Source organism: Diadema antillarum, unplaced genomic scaffold (assembly GCF_040938485.1).
Source record: "Diadema antillarum isolate AM-2024a unplaced genomic scaffold, OU_Dant_1.0 seq00001454_RagTag, whole genome shotgun sequence".
Taxonomy (NCBI): domain Eukaryota; kingdom Metazoa; phylum Echinodermata; class Echinoidea; order Diadematoida; family Diadematidae; genus Diadema; species Diadema antillarum.
In genome coordinates this window covers 473,941-501,177 of record NW_027272200.1, presented here as the reverse complement: position 1 = coordinate 501,177, position 27,237 = coordinate 473,941, and the positions used below count along the sequence as shown (strand labels likewise).

Below are 27,237 nucleotides of genomic sequence, written 5' to 3'. Positions count from 1 at the left end.
CCAATCCTGAAGATTCCAATTCTCAAAAATACGGTATATACAAGAGTTACTAATGATTTGTAATTTGTTGGTTTCCGAACCCCTGCGTATCGCTAGATGAGCTATGACTGAAGGGACTATCAGTTAGTATTTGTACGTGACGTCAATACACAGGCTTGTTCAATGTCACTCGTTAAGTGGCTGGCCCTTTGATAATGCCTTCATTCCATCCGCTATAACCTTCCCTTATAGTAACTGCCACTCCCACGCTCGTGTTAATTTGAATGATTAAAGACTATTAACCCTGAATGATCTGGACAACGTGCAAAGGGTGGAGGAATATCACACACCCCTCTTTGAATGAAAAAGAAGAGATATTTCCAAGCGATGGATAGGGGATATACAGATATACAACCTATAATTATGATATGAAATGTGGTGTATGGTCTCAAATGCACTACACTGCATTATATGTACGACCTATAGCTATTTTTGCCTTCGTATAATGTACATTTTACCAAAGAAACAAGCAATTATTATAACTATAGTCATGTTAATGATACAATATGTATCAAAGCTACATTGATGTATACTTATTCCAGGGAAGTGAGAGAAAACGTTTTAGTCTCACCTCCCTGCTTATTCATACAATTTTTTCTTTTTAACTCGTCGAGGACGAGCTGATTTTTCCATAAAGAACATTTCTCATAGACACCTGCCCGAGCACTCAGGGCTTGTCTTCAAATAAACAGTTCACATTTCAATATACTCGCGTACAGGTGACTTTCAAAACATCCAATATGGATCCATACGAAGTGGAAGATGAACCTCGGATGGTGTCGAGGAATCCCATGCTCGTGCCCTGTTTCCTCGCCGTCGACTACATCTGCATGGCAGGCGTGGTCGTGCTGTGGTTCGTGCTCCTCTTCACCGACAACCTTCCCGGAGCGGCCAACCGTGGGTTCTGGTGTCACGACCGTTCGCTCCGAATGCCGTACTTGGAAGATGAACTCTTCACGGAACAAGTTCTCTACATCATTTGTTTTGCCACCCCGTTTATCATGGTCAGTGACGTCTTGTACCGACAAAGTGCACTTTTAAAGATAATCATTTGCATTCGTCATCTATGCACTATAGTATGACTTATCATTCAGAAAATTGTTGTGATTCAAATACATGACGCAAAGTGGTTTATATCGAATATCCCGAAGAGGTACAATATTGGGACGCTGCTATAAAACAGATAATAAATGCACACCATTGGCCTTTAAAATGTGTCAGCGTAAAAGAGGTGAAATTTTAATACCTTTAAGTTTTTCTTTTTTCCCCTTGTCTTCGACTTTGTCTATGCAAACAGACAAGTTTTTGATAAGCTGCAACTCCAGTACAGCTCCAGCCATGTAACTACAGTAGTCAGATGAGACAGTGGACCTAAATACGTATTACAGGGATTGATAGCTCTGAGAGTACGTGTACGTCACTTCAGGGATACAATACCGTGACTAGCAATTAACTTCGCGTTTCAAGTAGTAGCTTGAACGTTGTATTTTCTACTCGAAGACAAACCCATTAGCAGACGCGAGAGTCATAAAATACTCACGAAAGACGATTGTTATGATGATGATGATCAAGTTTTTCTCGAATTTTGTTGTGCCCCTCCCCCCTTCCTCACTAGATTATGTATGGAGAGTGTATGTTGGCTCTGTGTTCGTGTAAGAAGATCACTGATGAGATGATGACTGGGAGAAGGAAGATTGTAAAAAGTTGCAGCCTGAAGCTTTACCCTGTCGTCAGGAGAATACTCAGATTTTCAGGTGGGAGAAACGGTGAACATAGCTCAAGTAAATGATGTTGTCTCGCACATCTCAATCTATTGAAGGGGCAGGGTTTAGGTATGATATTTGAAGTGGAGGATGAGATGCAGTCCCCATTTTCAGGCTTGACATTTTTTTTTCTATCATCTTGATTGTTATCTTGCTGAATAGGAAACATCTGATATAAACACACACCCGATCACAGCAGACGCTCGTATACGCCAATGCCCTCTAGCGTTCACACATATAAACACAACCCTATCAGTTCATAAAGCTGTGAGACCTCAAATCACTACCTTTCATGTTATGTACTTGAAGGCCCCTTACAAGGGCAAAATATCTATTCACGTATATCTTATATCGTATTTGCTGTTAAATATAAATTCATGACTAAAACTACATTTTGTTTATTCAACATCATTGTAACTTAAGCTACCCCTCTGCAACAGCATGGCTTATTGCAGTTACTGTAACAGAATACAGTGTTTTGTCCTTTCCACCTTTTATTTCGGTATATTGGTGGGAATGGTCTAAAAAATGAAATGTCAATGATGATTTAATGTAACATTCTTTTTGGCTATGATTTTTTTTTTGGGGGGGGGTGTCATAATGATTATCATGTGAAGTATGATGAGGACTATTTGCTTGACGAACCCTAGACCAATTTTCTATTATTTTTTTATTATCTTTTTTTTTTGGCAATGTTTAGGAGGAGGGGTGTAGATTATATATATATATAGATAAAATGTAGGATCTATTTCCTGAATAATTTTGTGTAGCTAGAAATCAGTCTTCCACGGCCTGCTGGAAATATTACTTTTCTTGGTGACGAGCATCTATATGACGGTATTAGACGTGCATACCCACTGACAATCCCCGAATTTCACAAAGAAAGCAGGTTTTACTCTTTATAATTGCATCCCCGTACCCTCTCTCCAAAGGTGTGTTCGCCAGTGGAGCCTTTGCTACGTGGATTATCACCGATGCCGCGCAAAGGGTGACGGGATTACAAACACCCTACTTTTTGACGGTGTGCCGTCCGAATCTCACCATCATCGACTGCACGCGCTTTGTCCCGAACGCCGTGTGCACGACTAAAGACACCCTTCTAATAGAACAAGCACGGTAAACGATAGATCATGTCCGGAAATTTTTGTTGATGTCATAGAGCATATACGTCAAGATCGCTTGGAGATGTCATGTGTCATGGTAATGAATAGATGGTAATTTTTGTCTCTCCTTGTTCTTGTACAGAGGAAACTGGATGGAAATAACTAAAGAAACCCCTGCTTTTCAGTCCTCCAGTCCGAGATTTTTAATACTATAATATTTTACTTCAATTTTCATTTCAAACAAAGATTCAACCAAAGAGACATTTGAAGTGTATCGTACTAATGTAAACAAACAAAATATTTAGATGCAACAAATTGATCATGTTTGAACGCTTTTAGTTGCCTGAAAGTAAAGAAATATACAATTCATTTTGGGCGTGAGCTTCTTTCCCCTAAGCAGAACAGATAAAGAAGAAGAAAAAAATATTCTCTCCCTTTTGATTTTTGAAATGTACAGACGTTCCTTTCCGTCTTTGCATGCATCGCTTGGGTCATTTACAGCTGTGTTCACAACGGTGAGTAGCAGGGCTGGCAACAAGCTTTTCAAACATAACCTTGGAAGATGCTTTCATTTTTTTTTCCTTTTTGTCATGCGCAGTAGGTCTACCGTTTCCTATCTCATCAAACTCTCAGACACATCTCGATTTAAAAAAAAAGTCAATCAGATTAACGCTCATATTAGATCAGAGCATTGACCTATTGGAACAATAAAATCAAGTGTGTCTTTTGCCTTTCCTCGTTTTCTTGCCAGAAAACTCCACTTGATGTCGATTGTCTAAGGAAAATGATTGTGATAATAGTTTGATTGGCAAATGTCTCAACTTGATCCCTTTATTTCCCCAGGCGTATTTGACGAGCCAGGTCCAAATACCATGCACGCGGCTACCGATCCCCCTGACGTGTTTGGCGCTCCTCGCTGGCAGTTTCCTCTGGGGAGTGACACGGGCAGCTCGCTACAGACACCACTGGCGAGATGTGTGGGTCGGGTTCATGCTGGGAACAATGGTGGCGCTGTACCTGGTAATAGTGGTTATGAATTATGAATTTTGGAAAACGGGGAAATGCAATTATTTAATCACGAATCAAGAGTCTAGTGGGCAAATGATTCTGATGATAAATCATATTACGTGGTGGGATTGTCTTTGCTGTCTAAACATTACAAAAATGAATAGAGGAAGATATTTATTCAGATGATGTCAGATTTATTATGTACTGGTGAAGTCAATTTATTGTTTATATCTGTAAGCAAAACTGAATAAACTGCACGCTATTCTCTAAGTGTAATGTTATATCTGAGACTCTTAATGATAATAAAAACACAACCACCTTGCAAAACCACCTCCTTTCGATTTTGAATTGCAAGAGGTATCTGTGGATTAACTTGGTCAGCTTTCATGCCATTTAACCGTAAACAATGTTTGTTGGGGGGGGGGGGGAGGAAATCCGATAAAATTTAGCAAGCTATCATCAGACATGACAAAAATAGGCCTTCAATGATGCATAAAATCGTTATCTATGATAAAGTACATGCATTCATGATTATTGAAAGTTGAAATAAAGATATCCTTCTTTTGTCCCTATTTGCTCGTCAGTACCAAAGAGAGGAAGGAAGCCTAGATGGGTGCCATTACTTAAGTTTGCACTAATATTTACCTTGTCATCTTCTGCTAACTCCCTGGAACAGGTGTTTGCTGTGCTATCTTGTTTTGAAGAGCGCCCTCAACAGGATCCGGCCGCTGCCGTACGGAAGGAGCCGAGCCCGAAACCATCCCCGCTGTCCGGTTACAGACTTCCGCGGCTACGCGCATGTAACGGTGGACACCTTGCCCAGGTATCGTCAAAAGACACTGTCGACCTTGTGTAGTGAATATCTTTACACAAAAGAGGGGTGTCACCGTATTTACCCGCCCATTTTATTCACTCTATTTGCATGTATACAGGTATCATTAAGGCAGGTAAAGGAACATGATACTACTGTACACTCAAACTAAACAGCAAAAAATGTAGTACGATTTTTTAACTGTTTTATGTCTTCTTTACAGGGGCCTCGGAATCAGGAAGGGGGGGAGTGGTGCTGAGGCTACAACTTGGTACTCAAAGAATGCTGCAAGAAAGTTTTTGCACTTTCGGTTTTATACATCGCATCAATCTGGCATCAGATTTCTTGTTTGACATGCCACTACGTAATCCCTCGTCACCAATGTCATAAAAGGGGAAATCCAGTCCAAAAATAAGTTAGTCTGACAAAAAGAGTACATTCTTTCGAGTTCAATGGTAAAAACGACTGAAATAAGGAAGTTATAAAATTTTGAAGTTTTGCTAATTTCTGCGAAACACTTCTTGTACAGTGAATATGAATATGCGAATGAGTGAGCTTACCGTGTCGAAACCTAACATTTTTCCATTGATTGTGTAAAAAAAAAAATGACGAAAATGTCAATCTGAAAATCTGAAAGTCTGAAAAATGAAAAATTGAAGTCTGAAAAATGATGTTATTTCTGGTTGAATAACTTCAGAATAGTGATCAGTTACTTTATAATGCTGACTTTCTCTTTCTCTTTCTTCACTCTCCAGAACGGCCAAGCGTCCTATCACAATCCGTCTTTCATCGGAGACAGTTTCCACAGAACTCGCTGATGACGCTCCGCAGACCATGGATAACGAGCTACAATCTTGCACGTCTGACGTCTGTATGGGTCGTCAACTTTGCACAACGCACCATGTAACAGTCATTATCAACCTTACCGACATCTTGCCAACTTGCAATCACTCACGAAGGAGGTCGAGCAGTCGAACATTGCCGAAGATTGATAATATTTTGCAACACAGATAAGAAGAATGTTGTTACAGCAATCACAATAAGATGATCGATAATTATAACACGAGGTGTGTTACGTAGCAACGCTATTTATTTCGACGTTTCGTACAACATGACAGTCTTCGAAATTTCGAAGAAGTGAATGTTTCAAGGCTTTTATAGAGCTCATGCATTGTAGGAAGCATTTACAGGGTTATTCATTGACCATGACAGCAAATCCAAGTGATCAGAGTTATACTGTTTGAACATTATAATAAGAATAATAAGGGCTGCTTCGCACTCAGTAGACTTTATGCAAATATTCGTCATTTTGTATATTCATCTTTTTTTATGTAATGAAGAAGTACTCATGCGAATCTCTTGTTTTCGGTTTCTGTGCACTATCTGACACTAGAGTCATAATAATATTAATGTCTATCAATTAGGCCTACAGTGATGATATCCCTGTTCTGAAGAGATATTTTGAAAGTTAATTAAAAAGGCGGCTGGAAATGGATACGACAAACAATAACAGACACAAAAGAGGACTTGTATCTGGGAGAAATGCATTGTTACTGTAAGAACACGTTTTGCCCCCCCCCCCCCCAAAAAAAAAAAGATAAAAAAGATAAAGAGCTCATCTCAAGTTTGGGTGTCGAAAGGACGAAATAACAGAAAAAAAGACGCTCCTTCAAAACATAATGAACACCTGTATTAGTTCAACAACAGCAACAACAACAACGACAACAACGACGACAACAACAACAACAACAACAACAACAACAACAACAAAGCATTCTTATGGTCATGGAGTTGGTGGTAGAGGTTTTGGTATCTGCAGGTGGTGGGTATTCTGAAGGGAACTAACTGTCTTTAACTCTGCACCTGTCGAGTAAAATGGCAAGTGAAGTGTGGTGCCATTACAAACATTTGGATTTAGCAGATTCAAGTAGAAACGGCATTTTCATGCGCTTTCATTGATGATGGACTGGTATTGCTGTGTATTCGTAAGATGACACTAATTTTATATTTTTCTCCTGTCATTGTTTTTTTTTCGTACAAGTTCAAGTAAGGTAATTGAGCCGAACATGCATTTTCAAGTGTGAGGTGGTCACTTTTATACGCAATGTTTCTCTTTGTCTGACTGCATAATCAATCTAATCTTACATACATACATGCGTATGCGTACAGTTAAAAGACATTACAACAAAATACTGGTGTGGAAATGAAGTACACGTCAGTCATTGGTAAAAATAAAATGATTATTCGACCTGCCTATGGTTATGTTCACTAAAGTGCCGAACATCTTCCCCTCATTTCGTCTCTCATTTTTAATCCTCTACTTTTTGAGCACGTTTTTGTGTGAGCTAGTGACAAACGACACAACACAATAGAGCCATGATATTTTCAGCTCAGTCAATATAGACATAGCGAAACCTGCATGACTGTTTTCAAAAGCATGTTCAATGGTGAGGAATGGGAGTTCCCCACATAGGAAAATGTTTACTTTAGATGTCGGGGATATACGAAATGCGTCAATCTTAGGATTGAAAATACCTTTTTTTTCGGGGCAGGAGGTGTAGTCTTTCCACTTCGACTCGGGATCTAGAATCCTCATAAGAACAATTTAAACCCTTCAGATGATATAACATGGAGATTCGCTTCCCCGACATCCTTTTTCTTTCTGATTTAACCATACATTCAATAGTACCTATATACATAATCATTTATACATGTATTCTGAGGTGACAAGACCTTGTATCTGAAATTTCGATGAAAATGACTTTTTTGATTAATGGTCACATAATGGGTTTAATGATGACCTGGCCGAATCCCAACTGTCAGTGACTGTCTGGCTCCAAAAATGAAGCCACCACGGCATGTCAAAGGAAAGGCTATCTGTTCTGAAATATTTCCCTTGCACAAATCAACATTTACTTCAACACAAAAAATACATACAACATAGAAGGGAGGACAAGAGAATAACGTCGGGCTCAAGTCTAATTTCTTTTACTACATGCATAACTATTATATACATACATACACACACATATATATATATATATGTATATATTATATATGTATGTTTATGCATATAATTGTATAATATACTGTATAAATGGAAGGTACACATACGTAGATTCGTACATTCACAATGCGTAGGGTTTGTGAGCATTGATACTATGTACTGTATTCTGCTACAAGGAAGAATGTTTCAGGGGAGAAGACCCTATGACTGTACAGTGTTTATGACTGCCATTTAAAAGAGATCAGAACTAAGTTTTGAAAAGAGCTTGTTTGAACAAAATAATTGAATGTAGATCCTATTTGTATAAAACCGAGAATTTCAAAGCGAAAGAAATGTGTGCTTTCGTGTAAGAGTGGTGTGTGTGTGTGTGGTAGAATGAGACAGAGAGGAGGGGGGGGGGGGAGGGGGAGATGAAGAGAATGTACTGTGGATTTTAGCTTGAACGTGGGTCTGTATGTTCTTGAATTGACAATACGTCTTCTCACAGAAGTCAATCAATTGGAACGATTTGCTTGATCCCAAAAAGATAAATATGAACCCAGCCACACTGTTGTGTTTTCAGACAAAAGGCGGGGATCGGCGGGGAGACATCGTGCGGCATTTGAGGAAGTAAGGGTTTACAAATTAGCGAGAAATGAATCAAACAGCGGAGTCAAGTACATCGAAAATCACTTCAGCTTTTATCTGTGTATGTAGATACCAGCTGCCTCTAGGAACCAACAGTTTGAAGATGCTCGTTTGTGACGATTATTTCATCAACTTGTACAGAAGATAATAAATCAGGAGTTCCATTTTCCAATTTTAATTTTCCAAGCACCAAGATTACCTGTCAAAAGAGGTATCAGGAAAGATAGACGAAGCTTCTCAATCCAGGACATTGCCGGGAATGAAGCGTGTGTCTATAAAGGGACCGATCCACACGCACTGGATGTATAATAAGACACAGACGTATCTCCTGCATTTTGCTTGACCTCAAGATGTGCCTCGTCAGTTGGCTCTCGGTTGCGTTTGTTTTGACTTCGCTTGCATGCACGCAAGGTAAGATGGCTATACCCATCATTTTCTAGGTTTGATAAGCAATTTCACATACACAGGGCTTATTCATCTCCTGTATACAAGCGTACAAGGCAGAAGGTTGATTGTTTAGGAGTATCTCCTTTCTTCTTTTTTTACAGATGTGAATAATACCTTAAATGTAGCTTAAGTGAAAAACATTTTGAAGACTTTTTAGATATGCTTGATAATCATGAATTATTTGGTTCTGAATCTTTCTATACAAACTGCAATGTATATTTTGTTTACGTAAAAAGCAACGCTTTTAAATTTTGAAGTTTAGGTATGATAGGCCCGTTTAGGGGATGAATGTTTAATGATAAAGAGGACGATAAATACAACAAGAAAAGCAATGATGATAAGTAGTATGTAATCAACATAGCTGGTTTTCTTGAAAAGAGTCACTCATTGACCCCTTATTGGTCCCGAAATATTTGCAAACCACACTAGAAGTTGAACTATTTTTTCCCCGGAATTTTCTGCGTTTCATACTTACATTATTTCGTTTCTACATGAGGACATTGCCTTAAAATCTTTCTTCATTAACTTTATAACAAATGAACACTTCAAATTTTAATTTTTACAGATCCAACAATCCTCGATCTCGGTACAACACTTTCAAACTTTATGAGAAAGAGAAATTATACTCTCGGTCGGTCGGAAGGGTTCCGAGAAAGCACTGTTTAAGTATATCGCTTGTAGAAAGCAAATAACCGACCATTTTTTTGGTTCCAGTTGATTCCTTGCAGCTATGTTCTAAGGAGGGACTAACTAACAAAGCAGGAGCTTATTATCTGCTAGACACAACGGCTCGCAGTTACGAAGAGTCGAGAACCTTTTGTCGACATCTTGGCGGAGACTTGCCAGTGATACAGGACGCGTCTCAGCAAGTAGGCCTATAAAGAGTGTACTGGCTACATGGTGTGCTTGATTTGAAGACATAACATCCAAAAATATTTCGATTATCACTTAGAGTAATATGATGGTCTCTCCTCTATAGTGTTGGGATTCAGAACACAGAAAGGGAGTAAACCATTTTTTGTGAAATAATACGAAAAGAATTCTTTCTGCTTTGTGTTCGGTATGCATGTAGAGAGAATTACAAATGCCCATTCTTGAAATATCATTGGGATTGGATCTGCTTAATCTCTGTTCATAATTCTAACACATTTGACTTGTTTAAGGACATTATTTTCTTGCTCTGTGTTTTACAAACGCTTAAACTGAGGTTCGTGCTACGTCGTTTGGAATACGGGTCACTATGTTTGCCAATGGAGAATTAAAACACAAGTCATTGATCTATGTATTTGTATTTTCATTTATTTTTACCTCGTTATTCTAGACTTGAAGAAAGAAAGAAAACAACAAAATAGAATAAAGCAAAGCAAAGCATTCCAATCCTATCTAATGCAGTGTTATTATCAATGGCCACTTTTCAAAGACTTTGCAAAGACTTTTGTTCGACTTCGTTAGCACTTCACTGTTCCAGCTGTAGCATAAATGCCTTTTCCCTCATGTTAACTCATCTTTGTCTTGTCCATTTTTATCCTTTAAAAAAAATCACTGCCAAAAGGAAGATTTACAGGGACTGTTGCCTGCCCTTGAAGGCAGCAAATGTTACTGGTTCGGACTTCGAAGAAAAGAATCTAGTACCCCGTTTTCATGGATCGACGGAACAGATCTCGGGTGAAACTGTTTTCTGCTTTAATCATTTAATTCTTGAGTCAATTTGACGTTACTTCCAGCTTTGCCATATGCTCTCTCATACTGCGAATATTTAGATTGTCAGTGATAGAACAACGCCTTTAAATGTATCCCAGGGAAGTGCTTTTCAGCATTAGTTTCTTGTTCTATTATTGTGTATTCATGCACAGTCATGAAACGTTGTTCAATGTTACACTGAACATCATAATCAGCCTGAATTTGTTTTGTCATCATTCAGTTTCTGAAAAAAATAGTTATAATTGAAGGAAACCCTACCATGTAGCTCCCTTAACCATAAAACTCCAGGGGCCCGTTGCATAAAACTTACCATTGAATTTCAATGGTAACTACCGTGAAAATTAGGCGTCACAGCCAATCAGCATCAAGGATTATAAAATTTACCGCTAATTTGAAGACTTACCGCTAGAAAGGAGCGGTAAGTCCAGCGGTAAGGGTTTTATGCAACAGGGCCTAGATGTACATGTACCGTTATTTTGAAACAGCAGCCAAGAGCACTTAAAATGTACAGTAAGCAGATAATCGTGTTGGTGTTAATGTGTGCGTATGCCCATGTACACATTTGGTCGTGGCAGGGGGAGGGGGGGGGGGGCCTGGACATGCAATGTTTTTCACTATTTCTACACCTGTTTGGGTATCCTATTCTTGTCAGCCGTGATCAAGAGTGCACAGACTCTGCCAAATTGATCACTTTTGTCATACTCCTCTTTTTATTCGCGCTGTGCAGAAATTTCGACGAGTTTGATGAGGTGCCAAACAACACTTTGTCGAACCAATGCGGATGCATGGTAGCCAGCAACCTTGAAGAGCATGGTGGCTGGCGCAGTGATGACTGTGACCTATCTAAAAGACACATTTGCAGAGTGCCAGAGGGTAAGCGGTGGCTACAGTCAGTCACTGTGCAATGTCATGGTGGCACAATTCAAACATTTGCTAACTTTGCTGAATGATAGTTTAGCTTAATAATAGTGTTCAAGGGAATAACATGTTTTAAGTATACTATGAGTAAATGTCTCGAAGATCGATTGTATATCATTAGAATTTTGTCTTGAGTTTACTTTATATTGATTAGTGCAGGACACCTTCGGGAAGATGTGCAATACCACACAAAAGTAAATGAGATACAGAAATAAGTGTGCAGGAATGGAGGACTATCTTGCATAGCAGCACAATTCAGCAGTCAGTGAAAGAGCAATTTAATGTTCAGTAATGTGTTCTTGCTTATAAAATTCAACATGGATTTGTACCAAACATTTCGGAACCATCGATAAAGAAACTTAACATTAATCATAGAACATGATAAACATAATTATGTAGCATAAACTATGGAATAATGTTTAGAATTACACATCCCTTCATATACTTTCAGAGAATATAGCAAAGCTTTAGAATTTGACTCGATTTGAGCGGAAAGATATGCTCACTTTTGGTTGTTGTCGTATCACAACTGGACTCCAGGGAAGACCAGCTAGTTCAGCTGAATATGGGCTATCTAGTCAAAGGGAAAATGAAGACCAACCAACCGATCAGCCAGCCAACCAACAAAGAAACAAACAAGCGAGTCAGGGTTAAAATTGTATTTTCATGTAACTCTTGCAGAGAACGTGAACTGCACTTGGCACAGATTCGGAAATTCGATGTATCTCATCGAAGGGAACAATGAACGATTTGAGAAAGCCAGAGAAATCTGCCAGGACCACGGAGGAGATCTTGCCGTGATCAAGTCTTCAGAAGTAAACGTAAGTGGAAATTGCTTCAACGCAGTTCAGATGAGTCTCTCATCATTTTCAAAGAATAGATATTGCCAGCTCAACAGCCTCCTCACAAGTCTTTTTTTTCCCCAATGGCCGCTAAGCAAACTCAAAAAAGGAGAAAAAAAGAAAAGAGTTTTAACAATGTACAACGAAATCCCTTCCTCACCCCACCCCCACCCCACCCCCACCCCCCCCAAAAAAAAAAAAAAACCGCTTCCGTGCAATCCGTTGAGTTGGATGTAGATTTAGAAGTAATTTAAAAAAAAATGTACTCAGCAACTAATTCCCATTAAGTCAACTGATCAATGTTGTGTGGAATCATAGTAATCAATGTTCACTCCTGTAAGAGGCAAAAACCACTCTGTCCCCCGAACAGGACATTGAAATGGAAGTCTTGTGTGTGAGTTTGCCACGAATCGCCACGACTCGCGCACATTATTATAGAAAATACCACTTAAGTCATTCATCGTAGAGAGCAGGGTGCTAATACCCACCATAACGTGTCACATCAGAAAACGGGTGAATGAGGCCGACCCCGCGTGAAAACTAGATGAAGTAATCTTTATTAACCAGATATGCCATTCGAAGGAGGATTTTTTTTAAAATCTTTCTTTGTTGGATATTTTCAAATACCCATCCCAAACTGTGCACCAGATCGTTGAATTTCGATTCTTGAAATAAATACGCGTCCTCGCGTGTGAGGGGAATATTCCATTTCACCCCATACATTGCTTGCTGCGTTACATCGCTAACTTATTCCCCCGTATTATGTCTTTTGCAATTGCTAAAAGAATCCGAATAGTGCGATAATCGATACATGGGTTCTACCATACATTGATTTTTTTTTATTATAACATCATTTTTGCGGAATTATACTCAGACCAGACCGTAATTTGTTATATTTTATCACAAGTGAAAGATTTTGGGATTTGGAGAAAGTCGTGATGTCCCTCTCAAACGGATCCTTCAGTTGGAACACTGTGCAAGATATATGAGATAAATACTCCACAAATAACCAGTTTTATTTTTCAAACATCATTATGAAAAGCCTAAGACAATATTCTGTACTTGGCATTTAATTATACCTATCCACGCAATAGAAGCCACTTGAATAATCCTAAGACATCATTAGCACATAAAGCCCCCAGATTCCATGGACTTGATAATACATGAAATAAACCATCGTATTTTCTCAAACAGGCACATGTAAACAATGACTAACAATCTGATTTTTTTTTTCAAAAAGAAATACAAGAGAAATGTCAACAAATCAATATATCACGAATTAAACATATTTTGAATTTTTCTATTGTATATTTGATATCTAGTATTCGTAATTACCTTTCATAGACTTCAAACTTAAATCTAAAACTAAGTTTCCAAAACATATCTTAAGGGCCAAGGCCTCTCATGCACCTGCCCCTGCACCATTCGTATCAAGAAAGTAAAAAAAAAAGATTATATATAGATTTATTTCAAGGTTATCGAGCTTTCAAGCTTTGCTGATCGTAACCCCTGCAAACCCATCAAACATTCCGTAACAGAAAACTTGTATCGCTTCTTGATTATGATAAGCCTTGGTTATATGACGTTGATTTGTGTAACAAATCAAAATGTACCCTTATTTTCGTAATGTTTTGTATATATGTTTCATTCATAAAATTTTGTTCATTAAATAAGATACAAAGACCAATTAATACAATGACATAAAAACAACCTTGAGAAGAACATTCTCTTTTCATTTATTTTGATTTGGTTTTCTGGTCAGAGGTGGCTTTTGCCCAACTTCAAAAATCTAGAACTCTACTAAACCCCAAGACGCTTCATGATAATAATCTTGTACCCATTAATTTTGTCTCTCTACAGATCTTCCTCACATCTCTTCTCCCGAAGCCAACATCTGCGTTCCTTGATCGATGTATCTGGTTCGGACTCTATGCACCCACTTCAGAAGAATTCCGGTGGGTCGACGATACCACGCTTGGCCAGTAAGTAAAAGCCATTTTATTTTTCTTTTTTTTTTCATACAGCGTCAATACGTCAGCGGAATAGAAACTTTAAAAACACTATGAATGTAATTTGCACCAAATGTAATTTACACGGATAGAAAGAATCTTTGAATTCATTGAACTCCAGGATTTTTTCCCTTTCCATATAGCTTTTTGCTTACTTCCAAATGTACTCCTGCAACAAGTCTTTCAGTCCTGAGAGTAAGTGATGCAAGATAAACGCGATTTTATAGCCGTACATGCAATACTTGTGGCTATGATATTCGCTTCAAAATTTGCGTGTCTCTACTATATTCAGAGTTCCAGGCAACGGGATTTGGGAACCGAACAGAGTGTTCTTGGATACGGATTCTGCCCGCGGGGTTTGCCTCTTATCGGACGTCGTTGAAAACAAGCATGGCACTTGGAGAGATGTTACCCCAACAACGGAACAGCCATACATTTGCGAGAGAGTTAATGGTAGGCTCAATGACTGTTGGCTTTTTGTTTCCGCCGTATGTCATACGCCGAAATATTGGTGAAATGTGTGATAAATTTGTAAAATACGTGATGAAATTTTCTAGTTTCTGTGAGACCAGTGGTACGAAGTTTTGATTGAATTGAATTTGATTTATCTATACTCCGACAATTCACTTTTTCCCCCTCAATACTATTAAACATAATATGATACTATACACAATGGTTATTCTCTACGATTTCAGCAATAATTATTTTTAATGCACATACATCTGTGACACAATCACAGCGCGTTATAAATTAGACCATATAGAACGGCTGCCAGTAGTAAGCTGAAAGCCTGACTCTTTGGCAACCAATGATACATGTCATTAATGCACTGAAAGAAGGGGGTACAACATGATGCTTGTGGAATAGAGGGATAAGGAAAGAAAGAGAGGGAGGTGATAGAAACCTCCCGATATTAGTCTTGCCAGATCAACTCGCAATATACATACTGCGTACATGATTATAGTAGATTACAGTAATGTATTTACGTACAGTTAGACATTATCAAACAGTGTTAAATAAAGGTTACATTGCATTAGCGTTGGAAAGAATAAAAAACAGCAACTGAGAAACTTATATAGTTTAAGATAGTATACATCTCCCTACCAGGGCGTAGGAACTATAGAAGAAGCATAACTTGCCCGGTGTATTAAATAACAGACAACATATACAAAAATGTATTCTATAAGAAGAGCGCAGTATAAGCAATGGCTGGTGCATCCCGTATGTTCAGAATATCAAAAACAAAATAATATGGATAAATTATGTCTGGGACAAAGAATGAATCATCTATAAGGGTTTCATGGGCCGATGGCACCGTGTGATCAATATGTTCTTAATGCTTTCTTGAGCGAATGTATGGACTTGATGTCACGTAATTCAAGGGGAATTTTATTCCAAATATCTGGGCCAGCATGTCTTACGTACCATTAGTACTAATTTTCATTTTCACTGTAAGTAGCATTTTGATTGGTGGACAGGAGAAACGTATTGTGACCCGTTGCCCTGATAAAGTCATCAAGAGTAAGTGAAAAAAATGAGTACTTGATTGGGCTAAAAGCTAGCTAATGAACGAGATGTTTAACTTTTTCTTCTACTATAAGATAACTGAATGCTTTTATGAAGCATTATATCGCGGTGTGAAAGTAATTTGCTTGTCGTGCTAAACACTCTTATCCCCTGTATGCTTGACAGTATCTCATCTCAAGACCGATTTCTTCTTCTTCTTCTTTTTTTTTGTTGTAATACTGTGTAAATGGTCAAGTGTCTATAGTGACCGACATTATTTTTTACTACCTGTTTCGGAGTGGAGTAAACAAAGATATGAAAGCATCACTGGAAAAATCGATTTTGGAAAAAGTTCTCAAATGGAAATCTCACATAGATGTTCCGAGTCGTATTAGTTGAACTAATAGGCTTGGTTTTCCTTCACTATAGTCTCCTATACCTAAACCAATGTCTCTGGTGTGATATTTTGCTTTTTCCATGTCTTAATGATCAAAATTTTGGAAAAAAAGCCTGCGTAATGTCAAAAACCATTATGGTGCCGTTGAGGAGTCCAATATCGCTTTATATTTTCGTGATAATATCAAAAAACCCAACAACAACCCGCCAACAAGGTGAAAGTAAGCGAACCATCCAGTAAATAAAACATACAAGGCTATAAACAGAGCTTCGCTGGGGAATTCTGCAGACAGTGTTACAGTTGATGTTCTCCCTTTTTGTGTTTAATATGATATTAATATTAGTATGATTATCGCATTAACGACGGTGAAGACAAAAATGTCAGTGATAGAGATATTGATAACGATTATAAATGAATGTGACCGCTGTGATTATGGTACTGCTATTACTATACTGAAACTTGAGATTGTGTATCAAGTTTAGAAGGGCGGTGTAGACTTTCGTGAAAATTAAAGGTGCTAAAACCGCAAAAGCACAGATTTTTTTTTTGTCTCGACGAGACAATGTTTAGTTGCGATTACCAATGGCGTCTGTCCTACTGCAGTCCGTGGGTCCGTCGTCTGTAACAAATATTACAGATTTGTGGAAAACCGTATATTTGTGTCAAATAACTTTCCAAAAATTCGTATTATGATGACGAAAAATTTATGGGAGATTAATTTTCGCGATACCTTTCTATTAAGGGTTAGGTTGCGTTAAAGGTTGCAATTTTAAAATCCTTCTGCAAAAGTCTCATCTGACAATTTTCGATTTGTCCAGAGTTAGCGAGAAACAATCGGGCATTACAGAAATTGTTCCTCGATACGAACAATTTTGTATCTGTACAATGCTGTAATTCTGTACGCGTGTGAGTTCTGCTCTCTGATCAGAGTGTTATTCTGCATGGTTTGATCCACTTTCGTTCTTGAGTGCATGTTTGAATGTTTGAATAGATGATGATATGACTGTATTAAATTTTGATATTTATATATGCCATGACAGATCAAACGAGTTGTCCCTGGGGGCTTTATGGTACAAACTGTACGAGAATGTGTAACTGCTCCAACAACGGGCCGTGCGAGAAGGAGACTGGACTGTGCATAGCTACGAACGGCACCTGTGGTCCAGGTTATATGAATAACATCACTGGTCTGAGGGATAATTGTGATATTCGTGAGTACGAAGATGGCGCTGATATTTCTGTACATTACACAATGTTTTAGCTAAATTATAACAAAAGTGAAGTCTATTTGAATATTTTGCTTTACCGGAGAAATATTACATGATGAAGAGACAGTATATGCAGAAAAAAATAGTAAAAAACTCACAGCAATAGGTATAGGGAAAAAAAAGGAGAATCCGTTCAGAAGTTACAAAAAGCACTAAACATCTCTATTTGACTTTTATAATCGAACACAATTATCAATTATAACCAAATTTCTTTATGTCTTCTACTTTTCATTTTTTTTGGGTCATTATCTATATAAATGAATTTTGCAGGTCTTTGATAATCCTTTCATTTATACTGTTTGCAGATGATTCAAATGTTTTCTTTTCGCACCAAAATCCAATTACTCTTGTGCGTACCATACGAGTTGCCAGATGTTGCTCATTAATTTTGATCAGAGCAAATAAATTGTCCCTAAATCTTCAAAACACTAAGTACATGTGTTTTAGTCATACAGTAGAAGGTTTGCCAACAGATATCTTATTTGATGACATTCCTTAAAAATGCATCTGAAATTAAATTTCTGGGTGTGACCGTCGATAATGAATTGTCTTGGAGACCACTAAGCATCTGTAAAACAATTTCACATAACATTGGTGTTATTGACAGACTCAAGCTGCATATTCCTTAATCTTTGTTGTCTTTATATTCTTCCTTGTTTTACCTTGACCTTACTGAAATTATGAATTGTTATAGCATGGGGAAACAACATTCAAAATTTGCTAGACGAACTGCTATCGTAACAAAGTGTTCAGATGCATTGTTTTTCACTATTCAACAATTTCGAGATTTGTATTTATTTCAGCTGAGACAATTCATGTTTAATTAGAGTAATCCTACACTCTCGTGTATTTTTTGATTCTATGTTGCAGAGAAAAAAAAACAACAATAATTTCACAAGTGTCCTGGTAGGCAGTCTCATCATTTACATTCACCTCTCTCATGTTAACTTCATTGGGTAAAAATAAATGTATTCATATAATACACAGGCCCTAAATTTTGGAATTCTCTCAACGGTAAAATAAAAAAAAGGTTCTCTCATTGTATTCTTCAAGCGCAAGTATAAATTTTGTCTGTTTGAGTCTTACCAAGGCACTGCTTCTAATTAATTCATGATAAATATAAATATCATCATCCCCATAGTGAAATACATATTTTATTTTATCACCACAGCTGCACTGAATCACCAGATATTCAAGCAACTTTCGTGGTCATCCTTGGTCTGATTCCTATTTCATAGGCCTTATACAACAGTCATACTATGTTGCTGTGATTTTGTATCTATATTTGTAATTTTTTCCATGTTTGTTTGTTTGTTTGTTTCTGTCCGGTCTTTCATGAAATGTCTGTCTTGTCCAGAATGATTTTGTACTTTTCTTTTGTGAGCTTATGAATCAATTTTATAAGTTGTCCACATTACACAAACTCTGCTTTTTAGTGGACTCCTCATTTTCCACCCTCAAAGCATGGATAAAGTAATACATGACAAGATTGGTTTGAAGTAACTAGGTATACATGCTTTGAATTCGTTAATTACTAATAACTTTAATCATACAGTCAACTAGTTTGTACTCAAGGTGATTTGTAATTTTCGTATATTATCATGTATGATCTGTGGAAAAAGAGAAAGAAATGAATAAAAACTGAAAATAAATTGAAATTGATTGGCTCTGTATGTTTTAAAACGGTCTTTTCGTGTTGCTTGTGTCTTGTCCCTCTTGAAACCAGAATCAGGGTGCTACGCGTACTGCACGAAGACGTGCCACTGTGCCGACGACCGTGAAGACTGCAACTCTGTTACTGGCACCTGCGCCTCGGGCAAGTGCCACCCTCGCTGGACCGGTGACACCTGTCAAAATGGTGCATTGCCTACGAATGTCTAAAGATAATTAAGCGATATCTTTTCCTTAAACTTCAAAAGTCTCAATTGCTGTTTCAATAAAACATTCTTCATGTTCTTTGTCATGTTTCTCGGGGCTGCACGTTCAAATTAAGCAGGAAACAAACAAAAAAGAAAACAGAAAATGTGTTTTTAAAAAAGCAAACCTAGACACCTAACCTCAGAGAAAATGCATTTCAAATCTTTTCCAATTCAATTCAGTTCAATTCAATAGTTTATTTATTTCCATCATAAAAAAAGAAAAAAAAAAGAACATGATTCAAAGCTGTACAAATTGTCGATTTGTCTTTCATTCGTCTGATAAGGGAAGTTTTTTTCTCAAATTCAATAAAGAGTATATACACGAATGATGCCATAAAAAAGAAACAATGCACTTTGTCATGGCAACAAAAATAGTAAATAACTAGAAAAGCACTCTGGGAGTGCAGACCTCAGCCAAGCAGCTACTTTCCACCAATGATCTTGCTCTTCCCAAAGAGATTTTTCTCCTCTCCACCACTCGGGAAAAGCTCTTTGAGCTCTTCCATAGAGATCAGTGATTTCCACACGCATAGGTATACCGGTACATGCTGAAAAACTTGCCCGATTTCCCAATATAGAAGCCTTTGTTACGTCATAAACCCTCAGCTGCGCGGCGCGCCTCGCCCTACCAGAAACCAAAGACGCTTATTGGCAGAAACTATAGAGTACGCACTTGAGTGCGAGTTTGAAAACCTCAAAAATGCGAAGCTTGAACTCCCAAGATCATTGACCCTACCTGTCGAAATATCAAAATCCTTCATAAATTCCCCAAAATTCTCGGATCACTATACCAAAATGTAATCGTTTGTTACTTGTGTCATTCTCAACCTTTCTTGTAAGTTTCATCCAAATCCGTTAACTGTTTTTTTTTTAATTTTGCACACGGATTAACAAACAAACAAACAAACAAACAAACAAACAAACAAGCCAACGGTAAAGAAAATATAACCTCCTCCCTTGGCGGAGGTAATTACACAATCAGTGGGATTGAACTTTTTAAATTTGACGGAGTCGGGGAGGGGGGATATAAATGTTGACAATGAAATAAAGGATATCATCAAAATCATCCAAAAATATCGTCTCACAAATTAAATAGGACCACGATGATTTTCCAGTTTTCCATTAAAGATGATTATTTATATGTTTGCCTTATTCTGCAGATCGTTTTAGCATTACGTCAATGAAGACTAACCCTGGTACAGCTCGAATCCTTTGCGGCTTTGACGCCACGGACAGCGATTATACAAACAGCAATGTCTATCTCCAGTTCGGAGTGATGCAGGGCAAAATTATACAATATAATACCACGGGGAATTTGATGGGACACTGGCTGTTTGTTGTTGACGACATCGATGATGATGAGGTCATCTACTGCGTTGTGATTACATCATCTCAGTTATTATATGCTCGAGTCCTCGGAAGGCAATTCTATCGTAAGTGGTGCCCTTTTATAACTAGAATGAAAATATCCTTTAAACTTTATGACGCGCAAAATGTCAGTTTCTTCTATTCGTTTTCACAATGCGTAACTTTTCTCTGTGTAAATGATATCTTAATCTCTAGGAACATCGCGATGATTGTAATCAGCACTATCACCAACATAGGTTAGTTACTATTGTCACAAAGTCGTATTTGATAGTGGTGTCAATACCTCGATGAATTTAACTACAAGCCCAATAGGGATTATGAAGCCTTTGAGGAAGTGATAATAATAGACACAGATATAGGTCTGATCATCAATATCCAGATGATCATTCTTTAACACTTTAATGTGTACTAGGACAAGTGTTCGTCTACAGCAAAGTCAACGAGCTATTTCACGCCATGTTTAACAGTTGATTTTTATCAGCAGGTTAGAATAAGACGAACGCAGTTATATACAAAATTATTCTTATCAAACTCCGGCACAAAATTGGAAAAAAAAATACCAACGACGAAAAAGAGCAAATAAAAGGATATTGTTAGAAACCGCACATCCAATTCAACAAACAAACAAACAAAATATGATGTCATCACCTGACAACATTCCCATTTTTGGCTTGGGGGCTCTAGATGTTCCCTTCAGGCAATGAATCAACCCCCTAAAACCCGTGCAACCCTCGACTAACGTATCAGTTTTACCCGTACTAGTCAAGCTCGCCTTGTATCTCCGTCGTCTATTCGAGCGTTAATGATTGTGCATGACTTGGATTTACAAAACCTTGTGAACAAATATCAATGTCATCTATCAGGCCTATTTGTGCCATTCTCTTTTACCATTGATTGTTTGTTCTTCTGCCTAGAATTACCTGTGCTGACATCTGCAGTTAACGTCTCAGACATTGGGCCAAACCACATCGTCCTGCGATGGAACGAATGGAACGAACTGACGGACACAGGTGACGGGCCAGTGATCGGATACTTCTTGTACGTTTCTGACATCAGAATGGAATGGATCAACGGCTCAACGTCCAATGACACCCTCCTTACCTCCCTGACCAGGGAGTTCAATGTCACCGACTTGGAGCCAGCCACCAACTACAATCTGAGCCTAGCTGCGGTCCGCGAGGGGACCAAGGGGGAAGGTCCAACAGGACCAGCCCTCGAAGTTTCCACGAACCCACTGCCTACGACTCCACTACCTACGAATACATTGTCTACAAATTCAGGTAAAGTAACATAAACATAGGCCTACATGACTTAGTTAGGTGTATGTCTGTGTGTATGAATATTTATATATAGGTGTGTTTATCTTATTGACATGAACAAGCAAACGTTCTGCTGAAGTAGATCATAATTTGTGAAGGCTATTTTTTGTAATTTGTTCAAGCAGATTTCTCAAGAATGCATCATTACAGCCTTAAATTGGCAAAAGGCGAAGATCTTATTGCTAGGGAAATGATAGTATTGGTTTTGAAACGCTCATATCTGCTATTTCTCAATTTAGTTTCCTTGACACTAGCATTTTCCTTTTTTTATTTGAAAAACAAGACAGAGTCGAAATGTTCAATTTGAATTATTGATTACTTACACTCTTCATACAATCTCTATCACTTTTGGATTTGTACATGTCCTTGTAAATTTTAAAACATGTGTACTAAGAGTCATTAATCTTATAAATTATTTACTGTAATAATCCATATTTTGCGATAGCTGTAACTCAGTCCAGTCCCACAACACCTGGCATCTTGATGAACAACGATCTCATCGCTGCTGGCATCGGAGGGGGAGTCGGAGCAGCCGTCTTTATTCTCGTCATCGTCATCGTAAACGTCGTCATCTTGAGACGTCGTAAAAGGTAACTATGTTCTTGAACACATTAGTAATTCTCAGGCTGGCTAATTGTTGTCATCATTTATAATTATTATCATTTTATACCATCTCTGCCTAAAGTTATCCTTTTGACAAGGCCTCCGAAAGACGCTAAATCTTGCGTGAAACTTAAATGATTAGTTATTTAAATTTTCGGAGATTTAGAACACGCCTAGGGCCTACTAAGGTAGACATTTTTATGACAGATTAGAACGTCCCTCACGATTTCAGAGTACTTTCATTTATCCTGCCCAGACAAGATTGTAAATCTAAACGCGTGGACGGTTCATCCACTATCGTATGTAGTATAGTCGCACAACAATCTACTTTACTAGAAATCATCGACCTTTGTAAATCAACGAGTATTCAAAAATGAGATGATGCATGGCGATACGATAGTTGATTTCTAACCTCCAAACGAGGTTTTGTATATCGTCTGCCGTTAAAGGGGATGGCATAGTAACTGATCAGTGGGAATCAGTGGGAATGCTGGGGATGATTGTTCCAATCCCTGTGGGATTCATTTAAAGAGTACAGTATATATCTATGGTCTATTGTTGTGTGAAAATTATTTGCTTCAGAACGGTCTTATATTCAAGTAATGTGCAGTTTAATGCCCCGTCACTGTACAGGCATGCTATAACCTGGAAAACATTAAACTGTACATTACTTGAATATGAGACCATTCTGAAGCAAATGATTTTCACACGACAATAGATTATTCTGTACTCTTTATATGAATCCCACAAGGATTGGAACTATCATCCCCCAGCATTCCCACTGATTCTCACTGACCAGTTACTAGCCATCCCCTTTCACGGCAGACGATATACTGTACAAAAATCGGTTGGAGGTTAGAAATCAACTATGGTATCGCCATGCATCATCTAATAATTTTTGAATACTCATTGATTTACAAAGGTCGATGATTTCTTGTCAAGTAGATTGTTATGCGACTACACTACATATTTATATGAGATGCGCAATTCAATGCTGTTAAGTGTCACTGAGTGTGGGGTATAGGACGAAATACTCCTCTCCTCCGTGCATAATTTGATTTACAAAAAAGAGTGAATTTATTTGTAATGTGTGTATTCCCTACGACTATCTTTTTTTCTTTTTGTGTAGACATCATGATAATCATAAACACGACGCCCTCTTGAGTCTTAAGGACATGGCATCATCAAAGAAAGATGATCCTACAGGCTTGACAGGTAAGTAAAAGGATATTCGGTTAAAATTCCTCACTTTTGTTACATCACCAAGGCGAAATAAAGAGACCACAATATTATGTGTAATCTATACATCGATTGGACTATCATGCATTGTGAAACAATACGGAACAGAAAGAGAAGGAGAGAGAGAGAGAGAGAGAGAGAGGAATGCAAGGGGAACATAAGCAAAACGAACAGAAATTCATGAAATTCTACAAGCTAGGTTTTTTTAATAGTTTCCTCTATTTCCGACATCTTTTCCTTGTTACGATTCAGTTACAGTTTGCCCATGCATTTCTTTAACGAAAAAATTGTTTTGTTTTGTTGTAGAAAAAATTAGTTTGTTTTATTGAAAAAAACAATAATCTGGATTAATTTCACTTGAATAAGCAAAAATCACAATCTACTCTATTTTGTTTATCTGCATTGTCATATGAATTCTATTCTTTTGTCAAAAATGATATAATTTAAAAATGAAAATGAAATGGAATCATTTTTCAAGAAATACAAAAACCCCTAAAATTAAAGGGAAAGCATAGCTACATAAATTACTTCCTTTTTTTTTTGGATTATCTTTCCGATTACAGTTTGTGCAAGTAATGAACCCATATAGATATGGCTGTGAATGCCTGCCTTCATAGGAGATGACACATCAATGAAAGAGGAAGATTTCGTGTTTGAGTGGAGATCGATACAACTTTACTCTTTCCCTTAGAGATATAGTATCCTGTCTGTGTACGATGAATATTTGTGTCATTATCGTCTTCCTCTGAGATCTAGGAACCAATAATTACAATACTAGGCTATATTATTGCCTCTCTCTCTCTCTCTCTCTAAAAAAAAAATAGACATTTGAGCAAACGTGAGAGTCTTAGCTTCCTTTTTCCGATTTTCTATGAGATCGGCATTATCAATGATGAATACGCTATATTATATTCTGCACTGTGGAGACATTCTAATGCCAATAGAATATAAGAATATCTGTAGGCCTAATTAATCGTGTTCTAAACAAATAATTCGTTAATTCAAAAATTTGGAGAAACCATAGAACTTGCGGGGTATTAATGTTGTATTCCTCCTTCCCATGCAACTTCAACTGACCCGGCTAAACGATCAGACGTTCGGACATCACCGTTAGCCGACATCCAGAGGTCGGCTTCAGAAACTTCACGATCACCAACCTTTGCAAGATCGCCGCCGCATAGGGCGCCAATGCCAACGGCCGAGTTCATCAATTTCGTGCAGACTAACCGACACACTGGTTTCTTCAAAGATGAGTTCTTTGTGAGTGCAATGTGTTTCAGGCAGTGTTCATAGACTATGGCCATGCAAACAAAATTTAACGCTTTTTAATAAGTTTCACATTTACCAAATCTAAGTAGGATGATAATGATAGCGATAATATTGATTTGCACACACATGCACACACATGCACACACACACACACACGCACACACACACGTTATATACACACATTATATACATACAAATTTGTGTGTATATTGCTCGTATATCACACACATTCTCTTTAAGGAGGATAAGTCATGCACTTATCGAATGTATATTAAATGAGTCCCTTCTTATATATCCAAAAAAAAATATTGAGATCAAGTTCAAGTTGATTTTATTTCACTTCCAACAAACAAATAAGAAATACAAAGAAACACTCATATACATAGACGTCATGAAATCAGTACCACAATGCGACGCAGTCCCCTCATCAAGAAAAAAAATGCAAAAAAACCAAAAAAAAAACAACAAATTTCCCTAAGCGGTAGCAAAAAAAAAACACACACACAAAAAAAAAACAGACAAGAGCAATACACAGATACAAGCACACTTACGGACGCACATTAACAAACACATGGCGGCTCTCTTGTAAGGAAAAAATTGAGGAGGATAGAAAGATATAGTAGTGAAGAAGGTAGTAAGTCCGAGGTGGACAAGGGGGGGGGGAGGAGGGGAGAGGAGAGGAAAATGGTGGGTCATATCCAGGGCACTGGAGGCACAGAAGCACGGGCTCGCTGATGAAGAAAGAGTAGTGAGAATAACGAAGCAACAACAACTTTGAAAATCAAAAGTAAAAAAAGAAAAATGAATTATGCTGCGTACGAAGTTTTTAGATAATTCTTTAACTTTAAAGAAAATGAGATATGATATATACCCCACTCCTCCCCCCCCCCAAAGAAAAAAAAATCAACTGACTTTTAGTATCCAACACTTGCTCAAATAAAGATTAAGAATGTAATGACTTTTACTAATCCTCTATAGGTGTTTGGACTACAGATTGATTGTTAATTGGAATATTGCAGGAGCAGACAAAAGAAAACTTGCTTCGAAACTAATCTACCAAAAGGGAATTTTCAAAGAATGGAAATTCAGCCAAATAGATAGATAGATAGATAAATGAATGAATAAAACAGCATTTTTTTTAAGGGAGGAGAGGGCTAGATAATCTTGTGTTAATGATGATTAAGATGTTTTGCGACTTCCTTTCAAATCTTTGTTATGCCTATAATGATGCCATTGTGATTACGCAATTTTGATAAATAACATAATTTTGTACCTTTGCATATAAAACATGTTTATATTATGTGATAATGTACTTCTGGTAAGGCAAAGAAAAAATATATATCCTTGTTTTCTCTTTTCATCTGTGAATGTGTCGTAAGTAAAATAAAGCAGCCATTAACCAAGGCCCCTCTTGGATGTAAACACTTTTCGTCCAATAACAACTTTCCTGGGTTCAAAATCTACTTCAGGATCTTCCAAAGGAGGACATTCATCCACAAACAAGCGCAAGGGAGGAGGTTAACTTCAATAAAAATCGTTACAAGAACGTCCTGCCCTGTAAGTCGGCATGTTGGTGAATTTTTGTAACAGTTTACGATCAGATCGTGAGAAAAGTGGAACATTAAATTTTCAGATTATACTCTGTACTACATAATAAAATAGACGTGATGACGTTAATTCAAATTTAAAAGTTTGTGGATTTTTTCTTTACACAGCATACATAGATATATGCATAATAAAGACATATATATGAGTATGTATCTTTCTCATTTTTTTTTTTGCCGTGGTGTTTTGCATACGACCATACATGCTGTGTCTCCCTATGGCTGATACATTCTTTGCCTCACAAAACAGCCAGAAATCAGCTCTTTTGAATGGTTTAAATCCCTGTAGGGCAAATGTTGCTGTGATGGTAGTCGATCACCATCATCGTCTTTGGGGTCTGGTTTTTTTTTTTTTTTATTACTAATAACTAATGCATGTTTAATTAAGAAATATAACCATTTAACACTCTAAGAACGTGGATTTGAATTTCAAAACATTTCATAATTTTTACTTGACCTTATTACTGACC

The 27,237-nt window shown here is 37.6% G+C and overlaps 2 protein-coding genes across 2 annotated transcripts in view; both read left to right on the top strand.

Moving 5' to 3' along the window:
• The first annotated feature begins 779 nt into the window (after nucleotides 1-779).
• LOC139709606 (phospholipid phosphatase-related protein type 1-like) lies at nucleotides 780-5,542 on the top strand. The gene is made up of 7 exons (XM_071621566.1): nucleotides 780-1,043; nucleotides 1,655-1,793; nucleotides 2,735-2,918; nucleotides 3,363-3,420; nucleotides 3,749-3,925; nucleotides 4,590-4,736; nucleotides 5,480-5,542. Exons 1-7 carry the CDS (start codon nucleotides 780-782, stop codon nucleotides 5,540-5,542), a joined length of 1,032 nt encoding a protein of 343 aa, XP_071477667.1.
• Nucleotides 5,543-11,262: 5,720 nt separating this feature from the next.
• LOC139709605 (uncharacterized) overlaps nucleotides 11,263-27,237 on the top strand; it is a 33,256-nt gene continuing 17,281 nt past the window's right edge. Inside the window, exons 1-11 of the mRNA XM_071621565.1 lie at nucleotides 11,263-11,379; nucleotides 12,106-12,245; nucleotides 14,127-14,248; nucleotides 14,568-14,728; nucleotides 19,173-19,286; nucleotides 20,526-20,798; nucleotides 21,648-22,013; nucleotides 22,498-22,642; nucleotides 23,785-23,870; nucleotides 24,988-25,154; nucleotides 26,633-26,720. Of these exons, the coding sequence (XP_071477666.1) occupies nucleotides 11,292-11,379; nucleotides 12,106-12,245; nucleotides 14,127-14,248; nucleotides 14,568-14,728; nucleotides 19,173-19,286; nucleotides 20,526-20,798; nucleotides 21,648-22,013; nucleotides 22,498-22,642; nucleotides 23,785-23,870; nucleotides 24,988-25,154; nucleotides 26,633-26,720 (1,750 nt within the window). The 5' untranslated portion in view covers nucleotides 11,263-11,291. The remainder of the gene's footprint in view (nucleotides 11,380-12,105; nucleotides 12,246-14,126; nucleotides 14,249-14,567; nucleotides 14,729-19,172; nucleotides 19,287-20,525; nucleotides 20,799-21,647; nucleotides 22,014-22,497; nucleotides 22,643-23,784; nucleotides 23,871-24,987; nucleotides 25,155-26,632; nucleotides 26,721-27,237) is intronic.

Excerpts from the sequence above, each read along its gene's own strand:
- LOC139709606 (XM_071621566.1), top strand. The coding sequence starts at position 780 with ATGGATCCATACGAAGTGGAAGATGAACCTCGGATGGTGTCGAGGAAT. Across the intron at positions 1,044-1,654 it reads TTGCCACCCCGTTTATCATG|ATTATGTATGGAGAGTGTAT; the intron begins GTCAGTGACGTC and ends CTTCCTCACTAG. Across the intron at positions 3,926-4,589 it reads CAATGGTGGCGCTGTACCTG|GTGTTTGCTGTGCTATCTTG; the intron begins GTAATAGTGGTT and ends TCCCTGGAACAG.